The 20,566-nt window shown below is 37.6% G+C and overlaps 1 protein-coding gene across 16 annotated transcripts in view; it reads left to right on the top strand.

The window, feature by feature from the left end:
- FHL5 (four and a half LIM domains 5) overlaps nt 1-14,771 on the top strand; it is a 50,813-nt gene extending 36,042 nt beyond the window's left edge. For 10 of the 16 annotated variants that reach the window (XM_081529751.1, XM_081529755.1, XM_081529753.1 and 7 more), the window contains 5 exons: nt 1,528-1,698; nt 2,503-2,677; nt 4,487-4,656; nt 8,782-8,968; nt 14,538-14,771. In XM_081529751.1, coding sequence (XP_081385877.1) covers nt 1,540-1,698; nt 2,503-2,677; nt 4,487-4,656; nt 8,782-8,968; nt 14,538-14,701 — 855 coding nt within the window. In that variant the 5' untranslated portion in view covers nt 1,528-1,539 and the 3' untranslated portion in view covers nt 14,702-14,771. Of the gene's footprint in view, nt 1-1,087; nt 1,409-1,527; nt 1,699-2,502; nt 2,678-4,486; nt 4,657-8,781; nt 8,969-14,537 lie in introns of those variants that run through there. The other 6 variants (XM_081529762.1, XM_081529763.1, XM_081529761.1 and 3 more) reach the window with 2 other exon arrangements.
- The last annotated feature ends 5,795 nt before the right edge of the window (nt 14,772-20,566 follow it).

The raw sequence follows: 20,566 nt of genomic DNA, 5'->3' as shown, positions 1-20,566 counted from the left end.
ACTTCATGGCAAATAGAGGGGGAAACAATGGAAACAGTGACAGACTTTGTTTTCTTGGACTCCAGTATCACTGCAGATGGTGACTGCAGCCATGAAATCAAAAGATGCTTGCTCTTTGGAAGAAAAGCAATGACAAACCTAGACAGTGTATTAAAAAGCAGAGACATAATAATTTGCAGACAAAGGTCTGTATAGTCAAAGCTACGGTTTTTCCAGTAGTCATGTATGGATGTGAGAGCTGGATAATAAAAAAAAAAAGGCTGAGTGCCAAAGAATTGATGCCTTTGAACTGTGGGGCTGGAGAAAACTCTTGAAAGTCCCTTGGACAGCAAGATCAAACTAGTCAATCCTAAAGGAAATCAACCCTGAATATTCATTGGAAAGACTGATGCTGAAGCTCCAATTCTTTGGCCACCTGATGCAAAGATCTGACTCATTGGAAAAGACCCTGATGCTGGGAAAGATTGAAGCCAGGAGGAGAAAGGGGATGACAGAAGATGAGATGATTGGATGGCATCACTGACTCAATGGACATGAGTTTGAGAAACTCTGGGAGATGGTGAAGGACGGGGAAGTCTGGAGTGTTGCAGTTCATCGGGTTGCAAAAAGTCAGACACAACTGAACAACTGAACAAAAACCTTTTGAAATCCATGTATTTTGTTTAATGGTTTTCCTAAATTTACAAAATAACTATAATTCTTCTCTTAACCTTGGCTTTATATTTTTCATTCTATAAAATGCTGCCATTTTTCCTTCTGTGTACATGTTAGTTTAGCCCTAAAACCTTAAGAAGCCTATAGCTCTTTTCTACCACTGATGATTTTAACTGCATGTCTACATATGGGATGTTGCTCAATGGCAAGTACAACAGTGTAGTTGGGGAGGGTGAAGCCACAGGTAAGGAGGATGTCTCAAGGGACCTTAGAACTAACTAATGTGTGGAAATCAAACCCGCATCTCTTAAGTCTCCCTGCATTGGCAGGCAGGTTCTTTACCACTAGCACCACCTGGGAAGGCCAAAGATTTGGGAAATAAAAGAATGGCATAGAAAATGACAATGTACTTAATTAGTAATTTATATTTCAGTTAGAAAAAAAAAAAGTCTTATTTCCATGGAACTCCACCTCCAGATCTCTTCAGCAAGCTCAGTAAGTGATGACAGTTAGTGAAAGCTCTATCAACAGTTCATATTTATATCCTTGAGGTGAAACCATCCTATTTCAACAAATGTCACTTCTTCATTGAATTCCACATGAGTGAATGATGAATACAAGATGTTTTTTCACACTCTGGCTGCTGGCTTGACGCGTTTTGCTAACAAAATACACAGGAACTGCCAAGATGGGAGAGTAGCATTTCCTAAATCCCTCCAAGTGCCACCATGACTACAGCGTATTTCCTAAACTGGTGGGTGTTCATATAAGAAAATACAAATCCATTCAAGTGCTTGACTCATGCTGTATTGAGGCTTTATAATTTATCAAAAATTTTGCCTTTATGTATGTGAATTATTTTTCTATTCACAGGATTAAGGCAAAATGACAACTGCTCAATTTTATTGCCAATACTGCATGGCATCACTTCTCGGGAAGAAGTATGTACTAAAGGATAACAATCCATACTGTGTTTCTTGTTACGATTGCATCTTTTCTAACTATTGTGAGGAGTGCAAAGAACCGATCGCATCGGGTTCCAAGGTAGGTTTAATTCACAGAATTATTGCAAAATTGTTCACAGAATAATCAGCAGAAAAATGCGTTGTGATGCCTCTTTTTCTTTAATAATCTAATGCTCTGCTACTAGATATAAGGATTTTCAAAGCTATCATCAATCAAGTTGTTGTTCAAGGCACTATGCTCAGCACTGTGAAACATAACACATGCTTTAATCCTTACAGTGATCTTAGGAGACAGTTTAGGACACCAAAGATTAAAGAAGTTATTTGACCAAAGTTACACAACTAAAATGATTTTTCTAGAATGACAAGAGTATAAATGACTATGTAAACAATTGAAAGTATAAAGATTCAAAAACCTTTATTTCCTAACTTCGAATCAGTTTCATCTTCATTAAAGACATTGTGCCCTGACACCTCTCATACATATAGCCCATTCCTACCAGAATGCACATTATTGTATATTTTCTCTTTTTTTTAATCTTTGCTTTAGTTAAGTAGTGTTGAGATTTTGTTTACTTAAATCTTAAACAGTAATAGGATGTTATCATCTAAAAATACAAATCATCTCAGGAAACTGGAAGAAATAGGAGAGTCCCCTTACTTTCCATCTGTCTTTTGTGACCAACCAAGGAAGCCCCAGGCTCTAGCTCTTAATTGCCGCAGAGAGCCTCCTCTTTCCAGGTAGTAGTATCAACAACATCAGGTCCTCAAGCTTCCAGCACAACCTACTAGCACCAGAGCCCCAGAGTGTTTAGTATTGTCTTACAAAATGGGCCGTTTGATCACAAACACATTTAATTAACTTTTATTCACTGTCTCGAAGGATCTTTGTTACAAAGGCCGTCACTGGCATGAAGGATGCTTTAATTGCACCAAATGCAATCACTCTTTGGTGGAAAAGCCTTTTGCTGCCAAGGATGAGCGCCTGCTCTGCTCGGAGTGCTATTCTAACGAGTGCTCTTCCAAGTGCTTTCACTGCAAGAAGACCATCATGCCTGGTAAGATCTCAAGGCCTTTTGGTCTATAACTGAAGCTACAATGCTTTAAATTAAATCCAAGCACAGGAAGAGTGTAGTGCATTAGTATCCCCATTCTCCTTCCATGGTTTCACTTTTCATGGCTGTAGTTACTCAAGGTTAAAAATGTTAAGTGTGAAAATATTAACTGGAAAATACCTGCAATAAGAGTTCCTTAAGTTTTCCATTGTGTACTGTTCTGAGTAGTGTGATGAAACCCCTCTGCATCTGTTCCATGACGTGACTCATCTCTTTGTCCAGAGCATCCTGGCCAGTAGTCACTTAATAACCATCTCAGTTACCAGATCAGACGGTTGCTGTACCACAGTGCTTATGTTCAGGAAACCTTTATTTTAGTTAGTAATGGCCGCAAAGTGCAAGAGTAGTGACGCTGGCAGTTCAGGTATGCCGAAGAAAAGCCATAAAGTGCTTCCTTCAAATGAAAAGACAGTTTTTGATTTAATAAGGAAATAAATTGCATGCTGAGGTTACTAAGACCTAATGTAAGAACAAATTCCCCATCCATGAAATCATGAAGAAGGAAAAAGAAATTTATGCTAGTTTTGCTGTCATGCCTCAAACTGCAAAAGTTACAACCACAGTGCATGGTAAGTACTTAGATAAGATGGAAAAGGCATTAAATTCGTACAGAAAGATATTTTCAGAGAGAGAGACCACATTCACATAATGTTTATTACAGTATATTTTTATAATTGTTCTATTTTATTGTTATTAATCTCTTGCAATACCTAATTTATAAACTCTAACATAGGTCTGTATGTATAGGGAAAAAAACATGGTGTACACACACACACACACACACACACACACACACACACACACACACACACACATAAGGTTTGGTATTATCTGCAGTGTCACACATCCACTGGGGATCTTGGAATGTATCCCCCACAGATAAAGGGGACTATTACACAAAATCCTGCTTTTCAGAAAGACATCTTTCTTACTATCTCTTTATCTCATTTAGTGTACTTTGAAAAGATTATACTTTCTGTTTCCAATGGGCAAAGTGTACTGTCTTTTATATATTGTCATAAATATAATTCATAGAAACATTCTGAACCAGAAACTGAACCAGGGAATAAAATCTACACCAATAAATAATGCTAAAACTGTATTAAACACCCTGTCCTAGGCAGAACCAATAGCATCAAAAAGCACAGCCCATCATAGGAGAATGGAATCAAGTATCATTTGTATCTTAACAAACACTAGTCTAAGGGTCAGTCATCTTTCTTTTCTCTCAGGGAAAACAAGGATCCATGTAAACTGTTACACCTCTAGGCAAGTAATAATCCTCTTCATTGATCCTCTTCTCCATACCTATGGACAGCAACATAAGAACAATTCTCTCTCATTTTCTTATTATACATTCAAAGATTTTTCTAAGAGACTGCAACTGCACAACATCAATCTCAGGAGTCTGTGCCCTGGGCATTCCTAATATCCTTGTAATTCTTATTATGACCCGATTTATCTAAACCATGTGCAGCCTTTCAGAGTCTACTCTTATAGTCCTTTCACATCATAAAATTATGAAACAGCACAAGAATTTTCAGTTAAAGAGTGATTCACCATCATTGTGGCTGAACTCTATTGACCTCTTTTTTTCAGATAAATGTTTTGGAAATCAAACACTTTTTTTTTTCTATGTGGCTGATTAGTTTATCACCTTAACATATAGTTTAAGTGATTTGATGTATTACTGCTTAAAAGAAAACAATGAAACTTGATTTGTACTAATAGACTCTTACTTTTGGGGTCCAGGTTCCCGCAAAATGGAATTTAAGGGTAACTACTGGCATGAAACCTGCTTTGTGTGTGAGCACTGCCGACAGCCAATAGGAACTAAACCTTTGATTTCCAAAGAGAGTGGCAATTACTGTGTGCCGTGTTTTGAAAAGGAGTTTGCTCACTACTGCAGCTTTTGTAAGAAGGTAAATATCTATAAGCATGAAGCTTATGAAATCTTCCAAGCCATTGCTTTTTAGCAACATTATATATTTGTAATGAACTGATACTATCATATTATAGCCATCTTTGCACACTCACATTAGTATTGAATTCCAACCAGTTCAAAAGCACTACCTGTCACAGTGAGGAAGCCCATCTATTTTTATCACCATAAAATGCCACCCAGAACAGGAATTTAATGTTCCAAAAGCTCAAGTGATTTGATATTCCAGTTCCATTCACTGCTGTTCATGCAAGATTTCACGTATTCTGGTGAAGGACCCACATCTCTCTTTGAATACAAATATTTCTTAGGAAATTTTTGATCCATATAATTTCAGAGGGAGATGGATTTGTCTCACAGAGTGACTGAGGGAACCAATTTAAACAGGATATTTCACTCCTCACTTTATATCCAAGCAATGTAAATGTCTTCTTGGCTTGAAGCTTTATATTTCTAGCAGTAGAGAGATAAGAGAATGACACTCAAGAGTGACAAGATCATTAGGGAAATTCATTCATTAGACAGAAAGAAGGCAAGAACTGCAAGCGGTCTCCTTTGCCTCCAGTTGCAAAGCTTCATGTAGGGCCTTTTAACTTGGATATCCATTCAAACTTTTTTTTTCCAATAGGAAGAAAAGTCACCTTTTTCAAGTAAACTTGGTACAATTCTTTTTTTTATCTTCTAAGTTTTTATATGAAAAAGTCACTCATCTCTTTCACCTTGATAACATGTCTGTAATCCATTAACATATATTGATGTTCTCAAAGAAATCCTTGACCTGTGAGGTATTTTAAGTTTCAAATACCCCTGTAAGTTGTGATCAGAAAGCCTGAATCATGGAAACATGTACTAATTCAGTACAGTGGTTTCTAAACACTTTTGATCTACAGGCTGCTCCAGCAGATCTCTTAAAACTATCTGCATATTTGCTTCTGGGCAGCTAGCATGTCATTACCACTTTCTACAAATTAACACACACAGTGAGTTTCTTCATATATTTAAAATACTGATACTGCATTTGAGGAGGCATCAATAAACTCCTAAGTTACAATTATTAAATTACACGATAGTTCAGTCATTCAGTCATGCCCGACCCTTTGTGACTCCATGGACTGCAGCACACCAGGCTTCCCTGTCCTTCACCAACCCCTGGAGCTTGCTCAAACTCATGTCCATTGAGTCGGTGATGCCATCCAACCATCTCATCCTCTGTCTTCCCCTTCTCCTTCTGCCCTCAATCTTTCACAGCATCAGGGTCTTTTCCAATGAATCAGTTCACATCAGGTGGCCCAAGTATTGGAGTTTCGGCTTCAGCATCAGTCCTTCCAATGAATATTCAGGACTGATTTCCTTTAGGATTGTGGTGGCTGAAAATTACAACTGAAAGTAACATGACACAAAACCATCTCAACCGTGGAGACTTCCATTACTCTATCAGAAATACTGACTTAGAAAATGACTTTACAAGAAACAATTAGACCCTATAACCCTGAGACAGATGAACATGAAGCTGTGCAAAAGTATGAGTCAATGAAATGCATTTAGAAAAAGATGTTGGAAATAAAATGGATAGATTGACCTGATTGTTTTGAGGGACAACTAAGTTGGCCATTTTTAGGCTGTGTTTCTTAAGGACTTACACTAAAATGAGACTTGTGGGAGTCATCTTAAAATCATCTGTTGGGCACACGATGTAAAGTTTCCTTCAATGCTATAAAGATTCAAGAGATCTTCTCTAGTATGTCAGAGCTGAGCACTGTCTGGGGCCAAAGCCCTGGTGTTTCCCAGGTTAGAGGAGCCTGCCCTATATTTAGGACATGATTTTAAGTCCCCAGAAATTTATGAAATGTTTGTATTGGGTAGTAGAGAGATCACAACATGCCAGATTATTTTCTATTTAATTTTTTAAAACCGCAAGTCCTTTAAGGAAAACTGGATATAAATATTTCTAATCAAGATGATCCAAGCTGAAGAAAAACAATTTGTTTCAACCCAAGCCAAAGACCAAATATAAAACAAAAGAAAATAAGCAAAAACTACTTGACAACCAGCCCATAGAATTTTTTCATAGATTTTATTTTGTGAAACTAAAATGTATTTTCTACTAGAAAGTAAGTAACCTCAAACAATAGTCCTTTGAATTCAAACTCCACAAGTTTCACGTGTTCTAAAATTGATCAGCTGTCATCCACTGAGTGCAAAATCATTGTTGCCTCCACTTTGCCAGAGAAGAAACTTGTTCTAAATCCTGGGATCAATCAGTATCAAAAAACCAGGCCTGGATATTAGACTTCATCTTAGCCTGTCTGCCTCTTCAAAAGGAATATAATCACAAGCAAGCTATTTTTAATGTTCCAGAGTTTCTTCTCCCTAATGAAACAATCTTTAGTGTGTACATCAAGTTTCATTTTGCTGTGAATACAGTTTTCAAGTTTTGAATCTTTTAAGCCTTGCTTGCTAATCATTTGACCAAACAAATCAAAAGAATCCTGAATTCTGCTGTGCCTGTTGTAAGGCATTTGAAGTCAGTAGGGGGTATTTTAAATTGATTTAGTTCACACACACCATTATGTTTCCCATTTACTTATTTAGAATAGTATATATTTTTTTCTCCTTTACAAAAAATAACTTTCTATCAAATATCTTTAATTATTAAGGTAGTCACTGGAAAATTTTTAAATATTTTTAGGATAATCTTTTCAAAAGCCTAGAGCATAGACAGTTATTTAATTTGTCACAATAGAACAACTTAGAATTGACTTTTTCTATATCTAGTTAATTTGCATTCAAAGACTACAGGCGCCATCTCAGATATCACATTGCTTCAGTCATTAGAAGACATGTCTATGAACACTTGCCAGGTTCCCCAGCCACCCGCAAGAGCTCAATGGCCATGGATTTGAAAGATGCTAGGACTTAAAAATTGCTACACAAGTAAAGTTGTCTAATATTTTTCCATCTGATTTTTTAAATAGAGATATCTCAGTCTTTTAAAAGGTAGAATCCATGGATTAAACTGGGTTAGAAAATATTTTATGGAGGAATAACAAGCATCTCCGCAAAACTGTAACACATCACACATTAAGGTTCAATGTACAGCACTGATGACTGAATCCTAGTGCAGAAAACTCACACAGTTGCCCACAGTCATCTCATTTGTGCTAGGTACAATACTAGAATTGCTTTCCATACATTTTTTCCCTTGGTGTTTCTTCATTCATTCAACAAAGATTTGTCAGTGGCTTATCAGTGCAAAGTAATCTCTTCTCGGTACTGTGTTCACGGTTAGGCACACAGACTGTGGAATCAGACTGCAGGTTTGAATTCTCGCTTGTGTGTCCCTAGCAAGTGATGTAACTGCTCTAACTCTCTGGAGTGGTTCATCTCTAAAGAGGGAAGATACTGTGTCAGGATGTTGAGAATGTTAAGAAGAGGTTAAGCACAGAACTAAAGACTGAAAAAACACTCTAGAAATATTAGTCATTATTAGCAGATGATGCACGCCATGCCAAGTCCCTTCAGTCATGTCCAACTCTTTGCAACCCCTTGCACTGTAGCCCACCAGGCTCCTCTGTCCATGGGAATTCTCCAGGCAAGAATACTGGAGTGGGTTACCATTTCTTCCTCCAGGGGATCTTCCCAACCCAGGGACTGAACCTGAGTCTCCTGCAGCTAGCACCATCTGGGAATGGTGTTGAGGAAATCCTTTCAGGGTTGCTACTGCTGAATAAAGCATTCAGGAAAAATTAGCTTTTTTTTAGGATTCTTAGAAGTTATGTATGAACATAAGAACATAGCATAGAAAGCATCTTAAGTCTAATGGCGGATCTTTGAAGACCAACAAGAAAGAGAAAGATGAGCAAAGAAATCAAGGGCCTATATCTTTTTCATCTTCCTGAGTTCATCATGACCCTGTTTCTTTCCGATATCACTGTAGGAGAAAAATTAGGATAATTCTCATCGGTTTCATTTGATCGAGATAGCCTTTTGTTTTACTTTGGTTCAAAAAAATCACGGGAAAAAGACATCCTGACACAAGGTGGACAAAGAGGAGAATCACAAAAGACATTCCATGGTCATCGCCTTTTTTGTGATCATTTGTCAGGTGATAACTTCAGGTGGGATAACGTTTCATGACCAGCCATGGCATAAGGAGTGTTTTCTGTGCAGCGGCTGTAGGAAAGAGCTCTGTGAGGAAGAGTTTATGTCCAGAGATGACTATCCATTCTGCCTGGACTGCTACAACCATCTTTATGCCAAAAAGTGTGCCGCCTGCACCAAGCCTATTACTGGTAAGTTTGATATAGTCCTAGCGTGAAAAAATTATGGCTCTGAAAATGCTATATAGTTTATTTAGGAAACGTCATTTTAAAAAGGATGATCTTTCCCTTATGTTTCCTTTTGAAACAAACAGAGCACTTATATATAAATATGTATATTACACAGAACCCTCAAGGCAAGTATAGAGTATAATTAAGGCAGCTAGGCTCTGTAGAGGGTCATTAATACTAAACTTCATGGTACTGCCTCAAAGTAAAGTAATAGTTCAGGAAAGAAGGAGAGTAAGATGAACAGGGAAGACCTTCACAAGGAGGCCTGACTTGAGGTAGAACTTTAAGAAATTGAGTGGGAGAAAGGGATACTTATAAATCAAAATGCTGCTCAATTCTAAACACGTGTAAATGGGCCTTAAAATAGAAAAAGTTTTAATTAAATGCAAGTACTGTGCAGAAATCAGAAGTTATAATAATTATGATAGCATAGGTGAGGAATTAATTAAACCTCAATTTAAGATGATTCTAAAATGTATTCTCTTTTCATTCTGTTCACTTACAGTAAGTTTTAATTATGAATAGATAAAACAAGATAGCATTCTGTTGAACAAAATATGTGTGATATGATTTGAAAATAACATAAATGGTAAATCTATCTGTGCTAAAGGAGTTTTCAAGGTAAAAAGCACATTGTATTTTCCTCAGCTGCTAAGTCACTTCAGTCGTGTCTGACTCTGTGCGACCCCTTAGACGGCAGCCCACCAGGCTCCTCCATCCCCGGGATTCTCCAGGCAAGAACACTCACTTCTAAAATGCTAATCCTGTCATAAGAGAACTGACACTCATCCCTGAGAAACCCAATTGCTATTCTTTTTTTCTCTCCTTTTTTAAATTTATTTTTAATTGAAGGATAATTGCTTTACAGTATTGTGTTGGTTTCTGCTAAACATCAACATCAATCAGCCATAGAAATGTCTATGTCCCCTCCCTCTTGAAGCTCCCTCCCACCTCCATCGCCATCCCACCCCTCTAGGTTGTTATAGAGCCCCGATCTGAGTTCCCTGAGTCATACAGCAAATTCCCATTGGCTATCTATTTTACATATGGTAATGTATATTTCCATGTCACTCTCTCCATATGTCCCTTCTCTCCCTCCTTCCCCCGCTCCTGAATCCATAAGTCTGTTCTCTGTGTCTATGCCTTCATTGCTGCCCTGCAAATAATTTCATCAGTGCCATCTTTCTAGATTCCATATACATGCATTAATATATGGTATTTATTTTTTCTTTCTGACTTACTTCACTCTGTATAGCAGGCTCTAGTTTCATCCACCTCATTAGAACTAACTCAAATAAGTTCTCTTTTATGGCTGAGTAATATTCCATTCCAATAGCTATTCTTTTAGGTATGGTCACCAAATAACATGGCAGAACTGTATTTCTGTTCTCCATTCCTAGTACTCTTAGATCATATTTCACTTCTAGCTCAGTTTATATAACATAGGATTATTACAGATTATTTTAACCCTTTTCTCCTCCTCTATCTTCAGATATATCACAAGTAAAATTGAATATTTATTTATCTTCAAGTAAAAAGTTTTGCTGCAAGCCCAGTTTGATAGACTTTCACTTTCTTGCAAGGGAGGAAGTTTCCTAGATAAACAGAGCATGGTCTTGTTTCTCCATACAAGGCACCATAATTTTTAGAATCTCACACTGGCCCATGGGCTACATCTGACCAGCAAGCATGTTTTGTTTGGCCTGCATAAACTTGGAAACAACTAATGTAAAATCCATCTCTTTAGCCAAAAAGTAAATGAAGAGCCTGCCCGGGGTGGGCATACTGCCCTCACACTCCTAGTCAGGTCACTGTCGCAGGGAGCTGAGTGACTGGCCCACTGTGTAGGGCATGCCCCCTTTGTTCCTCCCACAGTCATTCAGCTATGCCACCTCTGCAGCCCTTTCAGGGATGTACACTGGCAATTTTAGACCATAGGGCTCCAAAGCTTGGCCTGTTAATCACTCTGCTCTCCTGCTTCTACGTATCTGGCAACTCCTGCAGCCAAGGGAATAAACCACCCTCTTTACTGGTTCTAGTTAGAAATGAAACTTCCAAAAATGTAACAGTAACTGGAGCTCCAAAAACTTAGTAGAATATGCAATCACAGCTTGATGGACTCAGACAATTTATTCTACAACACTTTTCTTGAATTAGCCAGAAAAGGCGGGGCAGGGAGGGGGCTGGAGGTGGATTTCCATGAAGAAATGAGGAATTTTAACAACTTAAAAATATTTGACAACTTTCCAGGGACTCAAATGGCTAGTATGGATCTGAAAGAGCCTATACAAGCTTTGAACTTGATGAGTTTCCATTCTGATCCATCACCACAGATGCATGTGTCTAAGCGATTTTTCTGATGGACTGCTGCAGGTCAATTACTGAACTCAGCTTTTTAAAATCAGACAGAAAAACCACATTTTCCACATGAAACATACGGATGATCAGGAACCAAAGATTTGTCCCAAAAGTAATCCAAATGCAGGATATATATTTAGAATAATCAGTCTGTTGATCATCATCTTAATCTTCTTTTGGTTCTGTGATTGAGACACACCAGAAACTAAATGCCTGCAAAAACCTCTGACTCACTTTAGTATGTTTTGATCTGATTTTAAATATATATGGGCTTCCCAGGTAACTCAAACGGTAAACAATCTGCCTGCAATGTGAGAGAACTGGGGTCGATCCCTGGGTCAGGAAGATCCCCTGCAGAAGGGCATGGCAACCCACTCCAGTATTCTCGCCTAGAGAATCCCATGGACAGAGGAGTCTGGCAGGCTACAGTCCATGGGGTCATAGAGTCAGACATGAACTGAGCGACTAACACTTTTAAATATATATATACATATATATACATATTCTCTGTAGTAGTGCTTCTTTAAAGTTGAGGTATTTGAATTAATGTACCACAGGAAACTATACTCTTAATACCATACATTTATCTTCTGAAAGGTGTACATTCAGGCAAACAATATGTCATTCCCAGAAACTATGTTAGAATTGTTTTTAAAACATCACTTTAAATTAACTAGATCTATAAGGAACAAACTCAAGATGTAACTACAATTTTTTTTCTCCTCCTCTAAGATAGGATTTACCTTTCTAAGGGGATAAATGAAGCAGTTTGACCTAGTGGGAAGAGCACTGATCTAGGGAGTAAAAGACCATGGCCTTGTCTCTGGTCCTGATTACTGTGTGACTATAGGTATACAACTCACCTCCAAGGTCCTTATTTGTCTTCTTTGCAAAATGAGGAATTAAATAAGATCACATCTTTGCTGTTTTCTATTTCTGTTTATTTTCAGTAAAGTGAGTTTCAAATGTTGACTTCTTTGGACAGGGATGCTAATATTTCTGGTTATGTTCTTTAAGAAAGAAAATTCAGACTTAATTTGGTGCAGTTGGAAGCACAGACTCTGAAACAGATGGCTTAGGATTGAATCCCAGATCTGCCACTTAGCAGCTGGGTGATTTGGCCAAGAGGCTAACCTCTCTGATTGACAGTTACTGTCTGCAAACTCAGGTTGATGGTAATAACTACCCCATGGAGTGAGGTGAGAGCTGTATGAAGTAAAGGGCTCGGAATAGAGACTGGTTCTTCTTTAGGAGCTCAACAAAGGCCAGCTCCTATTTTACTGAATTTTCAGGAATAAATTCAGCCAGATAAAACAGGTGTCAGAGTCCTGTTTCCTGTTTGACTTTCTTATTGAAAATGACCCTTATGATCTGAGGGAGTAAACACATCCAAAATCAAAATAATTTATAACCATCTCACATGTTAAGTCAAGACTTTCTTATATCCCTGCTACCAGATGCTTCCTTTTTATTCTTCTTTGTAAAATTCTAGAAGAATTATTTTTACATTTGCCACCTGTACAAAGCTTAATAACAAAATCAAGAAAATTTCATGTGAATCAAATGCTAGATGTGTAATAATTAAATTCATGAACAGAGGTGGTTTATGTATATATAGAACATTATTCTTGCAATCAGCTTATTAACGTCTTGAATACCATTAAGGGGATTAATTGGTACGTTATTGATTTACTCTCATTAGAAAGTAGTGATGGCATAATAAATAAGCTATAAATTTAATCAAGAAAAGTACAAGAATTTGATGTAAATGTATCCCTGAACTAGTAAATTATATGTGAAGACATCGAAAAACATTTTCAGGAAGGAAACAAAAGTTCCTTATCTAAGGAGAATTTACCTGAAATAAAATATTTATTCACCTTTTTTGCTTTACCATCCCAAATGGAATAGTTGGAAATTATATGTGAATCGGCACATGAACTATTTTAGCCTCACTAAAACAGTGTGATAAGCAAACCACAAGAATTTCATAACACTAAGATCACTTGGAGAAAACCTGGCAAATGAAGATTCAAGTCTAGGGCATCCCAAACCCTCACCAGACCTTAGACCTTTTCTCCTTTTTTACAACTCTTCAAAATCAGTTCCTTGTATGTACCCTGGATTCATATTTGTGATATAGAGATAGTGTCTCATCAAAGACTCAAATCCTCATACCTTTCTTATTAATAGAAACCCTATGGCTTAACTAAGGCCCAAGTTGAAATGGGGGAGCTGATGTCATTGGGTAACATCGCTTCAGTGGCCACAGAAATCAGATTCACACATCTTTGTTGCAAGCCTACACTGCAGTCAACTCTGGGCAAGGTAACAAGGTTATCATATGAGGCTAGCTAAGGACAGTTTGTATGAAATTCTCTATTGGAGGCTTTTGGAAATTGTGTCTCAAGCCACAATATAACCGTGGGACTTTATCTTGAATAAAATTAAACATGGGAAAAAAGAGAAGAGAACTAAAAGTCATTAAAATATCAGATACCAGGCTGGGAAGTATTCATTTATTTTACCTTAACTTTGCTTCAAAGTGAACAGGGTCATGAGGAAGGAAAAAATATTCTTAGATAAGTAAGTAACTTACTTAGATAAGTAAGATAAGTAACTTACTTTGAAGTCTGACTTCAAAACTTATTCCTTCTTCCCATTGCACTACCCTGTATTTTTTTTATGTTTTGTGAAAATCACTCAGCCATGTACAACTTTGTGACCCATGGACTAATAGAGTCCATGGAATTCTCCAGGCCAGAATACTGGAGTGGGTAGCCTTTCCCTTCTCCAGGGGATCTCCCCAACCCAGGGATCAACCCCAGGTCTCCTGCATTGCAGGCAGATTCTGAGCCACAAGGGAAGCCTTATGCAAGAGGCAATTGGGAACTGTCTCCAAAAATATGCGCTTTGTATACTCAAATTCAACCTACTTATGTAGATTATGGGACAAAATTGACTGGGTATCCGGCTGGATTTCAAAGGAAGAAACTGTGGGTGTCATTCCTGAATGGACACAGGCCATTTGGGGGTGGCATCATTTCTCGGTTACTTTCTTGGTGTGGTCTTACTCACTGTTTTATCTCCAGCTCCCGGAAGTGTACCTGATAGAATGCTCCATCTCCTTGTTGAAAGAATGGACTACTCTTTTTCTCTAATTGCTTTACAGGTCTCAGAGGTGCCAAGTTTATCTGCTTTCAAGGCCGCCAGTGGCACAGTGAATGCTTTACCTGTGGGAAGTGCTCAGTCTCCTTGGTGGGGGAAGGCTTCCTGACTCACAACAAGGAAATCTTCTGCCGCAAATGTGGCTCTGGGGTGGACACCGACAGCTAGAAGGAGACAGTCTCTCTCACCGGAAATCCACCTTGCTTTTGTTCTCACTAAATCCAAAACTCAACCGACATTGCACTTCTGACTTCATTTTTAGAAAAAATTCACGTAGAGTTTATAGCACAAGTGTTTTTGCACACATTCTAATTGAACTATAAGGGCTCAGACAAAGCACAGTCTAACAGAAATGAATATACTCTAAATCACAAAGACACTTTCCTTGCAAAACACTGCACTCTGCTGTTAGAAAATATGGGAAAATATTTCTTTATTGTAATCTAATGTATAACCTATACCTAGAAGTCATGGATTTTATTGCTGAAAACTGATGTTTTTCAAAACTGCAGAGTAAGAAGGATACCAAAAGATCAAATTGAAAGACAAATACATGAGACTAATGTTTGCATTCCTCACTAGTTACACGTAACATGCTTGGCTGTGAATGGCAGAAGAACAAAAATGGTCGGGGAAAACATTAGTAATCATCATGTTTAGGTATTTTGTCATTATATCATTCTTTTATTGTTCACAAGTACTAACTTTGGAGTTGAAAAACAAAGCTGCAACTTGCCCTCATCCTCCCCACTTCCACAACTAGCTGGTTACCGTATTCAATCAAAGGAATTTGAGGATTCTGGGCACCATGCCTCTCATTCTCTGCAGAGATGCCAAGGTGTCCTTTCCCCCCAGGGATAGTCAAAGCATAGGTTTCAACACATTTTGTGTTAAAAGCATTTCAAAGTCCACAATGAAATTTTTTTTCTAAATATTTACATAATCCCTGAAAGAAAAGTCTATTCTTTAAAAAGAGCAAACCAGGATAATCATTGTCCCCAAAGGCAAACCTTTAAAGTAAATTGATCATTAAATCATCACTTGTAGAAATGAGTTTTAGGGAAGGGATTGTGTGTTGGAACATGACTTTCATCCAGATATCTAAAGGCATAGTAGAATGCATAATTAGCTCTGAGCCTCATGCATTTTGCCTTCCAACATTTGATGGTTAATGAGAAGACATAAAAGTGAGTTTTAAAGAAATCTAGTAATAATAATAACCGAAAAAGAATAACTCACTGCTGATAATTCAGGACCTGTGAAGAAGCACAGGTGAGCAATAAGATCTGTAAATGAGGCTTCCTCCACACCTGGGCTACCCACATCACCTGTGCTACTTACGTCACTCATGCTACTTACATCACCGTGCCCAGAGCTTCAGTCTCTTACATTGACTCTGAAGGGCACTTTCAACCTTCAGGCGCCATTCTACAAATAAACCAGTGTGTTTATTGGTCATGGCCTTAATGAAAACCTATAACTATGTGTTTATCTTTATACCACACATCTATTGATGATAACCCTAACTAGCTGCCCCTGGACAAAATTTTCCACATTATGTGGAATAAATGGAAATCAACCTCTGCTCTCGTTCAATTATGACCCTTGGTTATAGCGTCACGGTGCAGCAGAGAGACGTCAGGAGAAGAAATCCAGACTGACACAACATTTTTGTAAGTGTCTATTGTCACTAAGAGTAGGACACGACTGAGTGACTTCACTTTCACGTTCACTTTCATGCATTGGAGAAGGAAATGGCAACCCACTCCAGTGTTCTTGCCTGGAGAATCCCAGGGACGGCAGGGCCTGGTGGGCTGCCATCTATGGGGTCGAACAGAGTCGGACAGGACTGAGGTGACTTAGCATTCTCACATTAGTGCACTAAAGGTTCTGACTGAAGTCTAATTACATGCTGTGGTTGATGACAATGATTAAAATAGTATCACAGAAGATCCAATTAAAATTGTTATAGAAACACAGTTTTTGAAAAAGTTTAAAATGCAAGAACATTTGGAGATGTCAGCAATTTAGAGATACAAATAAAAGGTCAGGTTTAATAGGCTATTTGAAAGATATAATTGTACTTTTTTGGTATTAACAATGCCAAGATATTTTCTCATATTAACATTTAAATGTAGGCAAAAATATCAAAATTCTTCTTGCATTGTTTGAAATTGCACATGTAGAACTGAATATGCCAGTTGTTCAATGCTTTAGAATATAATAACAGTGACCCATATATTTAGAAAGCCAAGCCATTCTGAATCTGTGTAGATATACAATATGTAATACTGTCTCAGTTAATCAATTAGAAGGAAACATACAAAATGGTTTTTCTTAAACAATTGGTATCGTTTGGGCATTTTGCTGTGTGAGACTGGGGGGATGTGAGTATGCACATGATCAGGCATTTTTACTTAATTCACAGAATCATTTCCAAGACAGAGATTTTGTCATCCTTTGATAAGTATAGCTAAATATATATACTATCATATCACTAAGCTACCTTCTAAATGTGGAATTATCTCTATTTTTAGAAGATATTTCTTCCACATTTAGTGGGTAGCTTAGTCATCAAACACATATTAAACAAGGCAGAAAGTGAAGAGGAACTAAGAAGCCTCTTGATGAAAGTGAAAGAGGAGAGTGAAAAAGTTGGCTTAAAGCTCAACATTCAGAAAACTAAGATCGTGGCATCCAGTCCCATCACTTCATGGCAAATAGATGGGGAAACAGTGGAAACAATGGCTGACTTTATTTTTGGGGGGTCCAAAATCACTGCAAATGGTGACTGCAGCCATGAAATTAAAAGACGCTTACTCCTTGGAAGGAAAGTTATGACCAACCTAGATAGCATATTAAAAAGCAGAGACATTACTTTGCCAACAAAGGTCCATCTAGTCAAGGCTGTGGTTTTACCAGTAGTCAGATATGGATGTGAGAGTTGGACTGTAAAGAAAGATGAGCATCGAAGAATTGATGCTTTTGAACTGTGGTGTTGGAGAAGACTCTTGAGAGTCCCTTGGACTGCTAGGAGATCCAACCAATTCATCCTATAGGAAATCAGTCCTGGGTGTTCATTGGAAGGACTGGTGTTGAAGCTGAAACTCCAATACTTTGGCCACCTCATGCAAAGTGTTGACTCATTGGAAAAGACCCTGATGCTGGGAAAGATTGAGGGCAGGAGGAGAAGGGGACGACAGAGGATGAGATGGCTGGATGGCATCACCAACTTGATGGACATGAGTTTGGGTAAACTCCGGGAGTTGGTGATGGACAGGGAGGCCTGGTATGCTGCGATTCATGGGGTCGCAAAGAGTCGGACACGACTGAGCGACTGAAATGAACTGAACTGATGCACAGTTAGAGCTCAAGCTGCTATGATTCTGGGGTGGTGGGGAAGTAGATCAGGGTATGGAAGCATTGGAGTGCCAGATGCAGAGAGCTCATAAAAAGTGCCACTATAGACATAACACACACAGAGCAACAACAACTGAGAAAAGACACGATTAGACTGAGAAAAGACACAGTTAGACTGACATATAAAGATAAAAGTAAAAATCATATGTAGTATGTGATAGGTGGTTTAGGTCAATAAAAAGAAAACCCCTCTAAACTGACTTATCACAAGATGGAATGGACTGTCTCAGAAAGCAGTGGGCTCCCAAGATTCAGGGCATGACATCTGCACAAATAAAAAGCAGTTAGAAGCCAATCCTGTGTGCTGACAACAACCCAATGGCTTGGAAGTAGCAGAGCAACTGTGCCAAAGAGGAGGAAGAAATGGGATTGCTGAAGAAAAGGGTCAGGTGAAGGGAGAATATGAACTCAGGATTAAAGGGTTATACTTAATAGGAAAGAAAAAACTAGTTACTGTTCCTAAAAAGAGGAGAAAAACGTGTAAAGAACATTGTGCTAAGCATTATGACAATGTGTAAAGAACATTTGCTAATGATTGCATGTGGCCTAGAACAGAAGAGGGAAAGTTTCTGAAGGTGAAGATATCTGACCCCAGTGATACCTTTGATTAGTGGCTGCAGATGTGAAGGAAGGGGCAGAAATAGGTAACGCAAACCAAGAGCTGGATTTGATGACATAGATGTGTGAACAAGTCAATGAATCAAATATTTTATGCTGTCATGTTGCAGTTAGAGATGAAAAAGAAAAATGCAGAAAAGAATTTCTCTTTTCATCATAAGAGGAAGGGTGCCCAAGTCTTCATTTTTCACTCAACAAAACCGTAACACATTATACTGGAAAAATCTAGGGCCTGCTGGTTAAGTGAAGTGTAATGGCGCTACAATCATGGGTTGAAAACTTATTAAAAAAAAAAAAGCAATATTAAATTGTACTTTGGAAGCAAAGATTCCTCAACCATGGTGAAAATGAATCACACTGTCAAAAAAGACCTTGGTTAAATATCACTGCAAAATTTAGTCCTACAAATGAAAAATTAACCTAAAAACATATGTCTGTTGTTAGTATTAATAACATCATTGTTTAAGAAAAAATTACTTTTTAACCTACTTTTGGTATATTGATAGCAATTCATGTTTTAAATAGGAAAAGATGGTTATATTATGCTTGAGGTGTATTTCACTGAGCACAGAAATTATTCTCAAATACAATCATAGATGTTCATTATTACAATAATATCATTTTTCCTTGTTTTACAAATTCTGGTTTTCAAAATTTTCTTATGCTAAATAAGCTTTCATAGTACATATTTCTCAAACTGTATTTAGAGATTTATTTTTTACATTAACTGTACAGTAAGCAAGATAGATATGAAGTAACTTTATAGTGTTTATATGTCTATTACATAAGTAGTTATGAATTTTATCTTCACTTTTACAACACCTAAATTAACTATCTGTTCAAATATCATTTCAGAGTAGTAAAACAGGAATAGCATAATTCAATTCTGTGTGACCCAAACAGTAATATCTCCGTATCTATGTTCTGTCCTACAATGATCAAATTTTAAAATATTCTAAACTAAGAATTATTTTAATTACTATATCTGTGATTCTATAAATATTCTATCAGAGATATCTCACTTCAGTTGAATTTTCTTATTTCTTATTTTGAGGTAGTCTTCTGCTAATTTCTTTTCATTTATATACTGGAGGAATTGTTAAGACTCTTATTGCTTTTAATCTCTTATTGATTTTGTCTAAAGTAAAATCTGCATCTGTAATAGACTTCATGTAATTTCAGTTAATCCATACTACAAGCATCAATTAAATTCTCTCTAGAGTTACATTAGATGATTCATTTAACGTCAGAATGTATTCTGCAAAGAAACATTCAGAAAAATATCTCTCACCAAACATTTCTAGTGCATTTTTTTAAGCTTTGAAATATGATGAAATTCTTATGGGTACTCAATAAACATTTACATCTTGGAATGGTGTCTCTTCAATGAAATGGTGAGAATATTACTAGAAATTATACTTGCTGGGATATACTTTTATCATGAAGCTCTTCTCTCAGAACTATCAGATCTTCAGATCTTCACTGTCCTACCAGAAACATTCCAAAAGTCAGTTGGGATAACTGTAAAGAAATGTTTGGGGAACTTTGTGGTCCTCTTTCTAAGAAGTAAAGGAGATCGATCGTGCTTCCCTGGTGACTCAGCGGTAAAGAATCTGCCTGCCAATGCAGGAGATGTAGGTTTGACCCCTGGATCTGGAAGATCCCTGGAGAAGGAAATGGCAACTCAGTCCAGTACTCTTGCCTACAGAATCCCATGAACAGAGGAGCCTGGCAGGCTACAGTCCGTGGGGTCGCAAAGAGTCAGATACGACTGAGCACGCCCACACACACCTGTTAAATGTCGGGTTGGAGGAGATATTTCTCAAATTGAGAATCAAAAAGGAGGGGAAAGGAGTGGAAATGATTCATGCTCAAGTTTCAGTTTATACAGGAAATAACAGAGTTTATGTGTATTCAGAATGCCTGGATTGTATATCGCTGTGGTTGAGAAAGGAAACAGCTCACTGTGATAGAATTATGATCCATGTCACAGAG

The sequence above is a fragment of the Giraffa tippelskirchi genome, chromosome 9 (assembly GCF_054371585.1).
Source record: "Giraffa tippelskirchi isolate mGirTip1 chromosome 9, T2T-mGirTip1v1.2.pri, whole genome shotgun sequence".
Taxonomy (NCBI): Eukaryota; Metazoa; Chordata; class Mammalia; order Artiodactyla; family Giraffidae; genus Giraffa; species Giraffa tippelskirchi.
The sequence above is the reverse complement of the archived record's forward strand: the minus strand, read 5'-3'. Positions and strand labels throughout refer to the sequence as shown.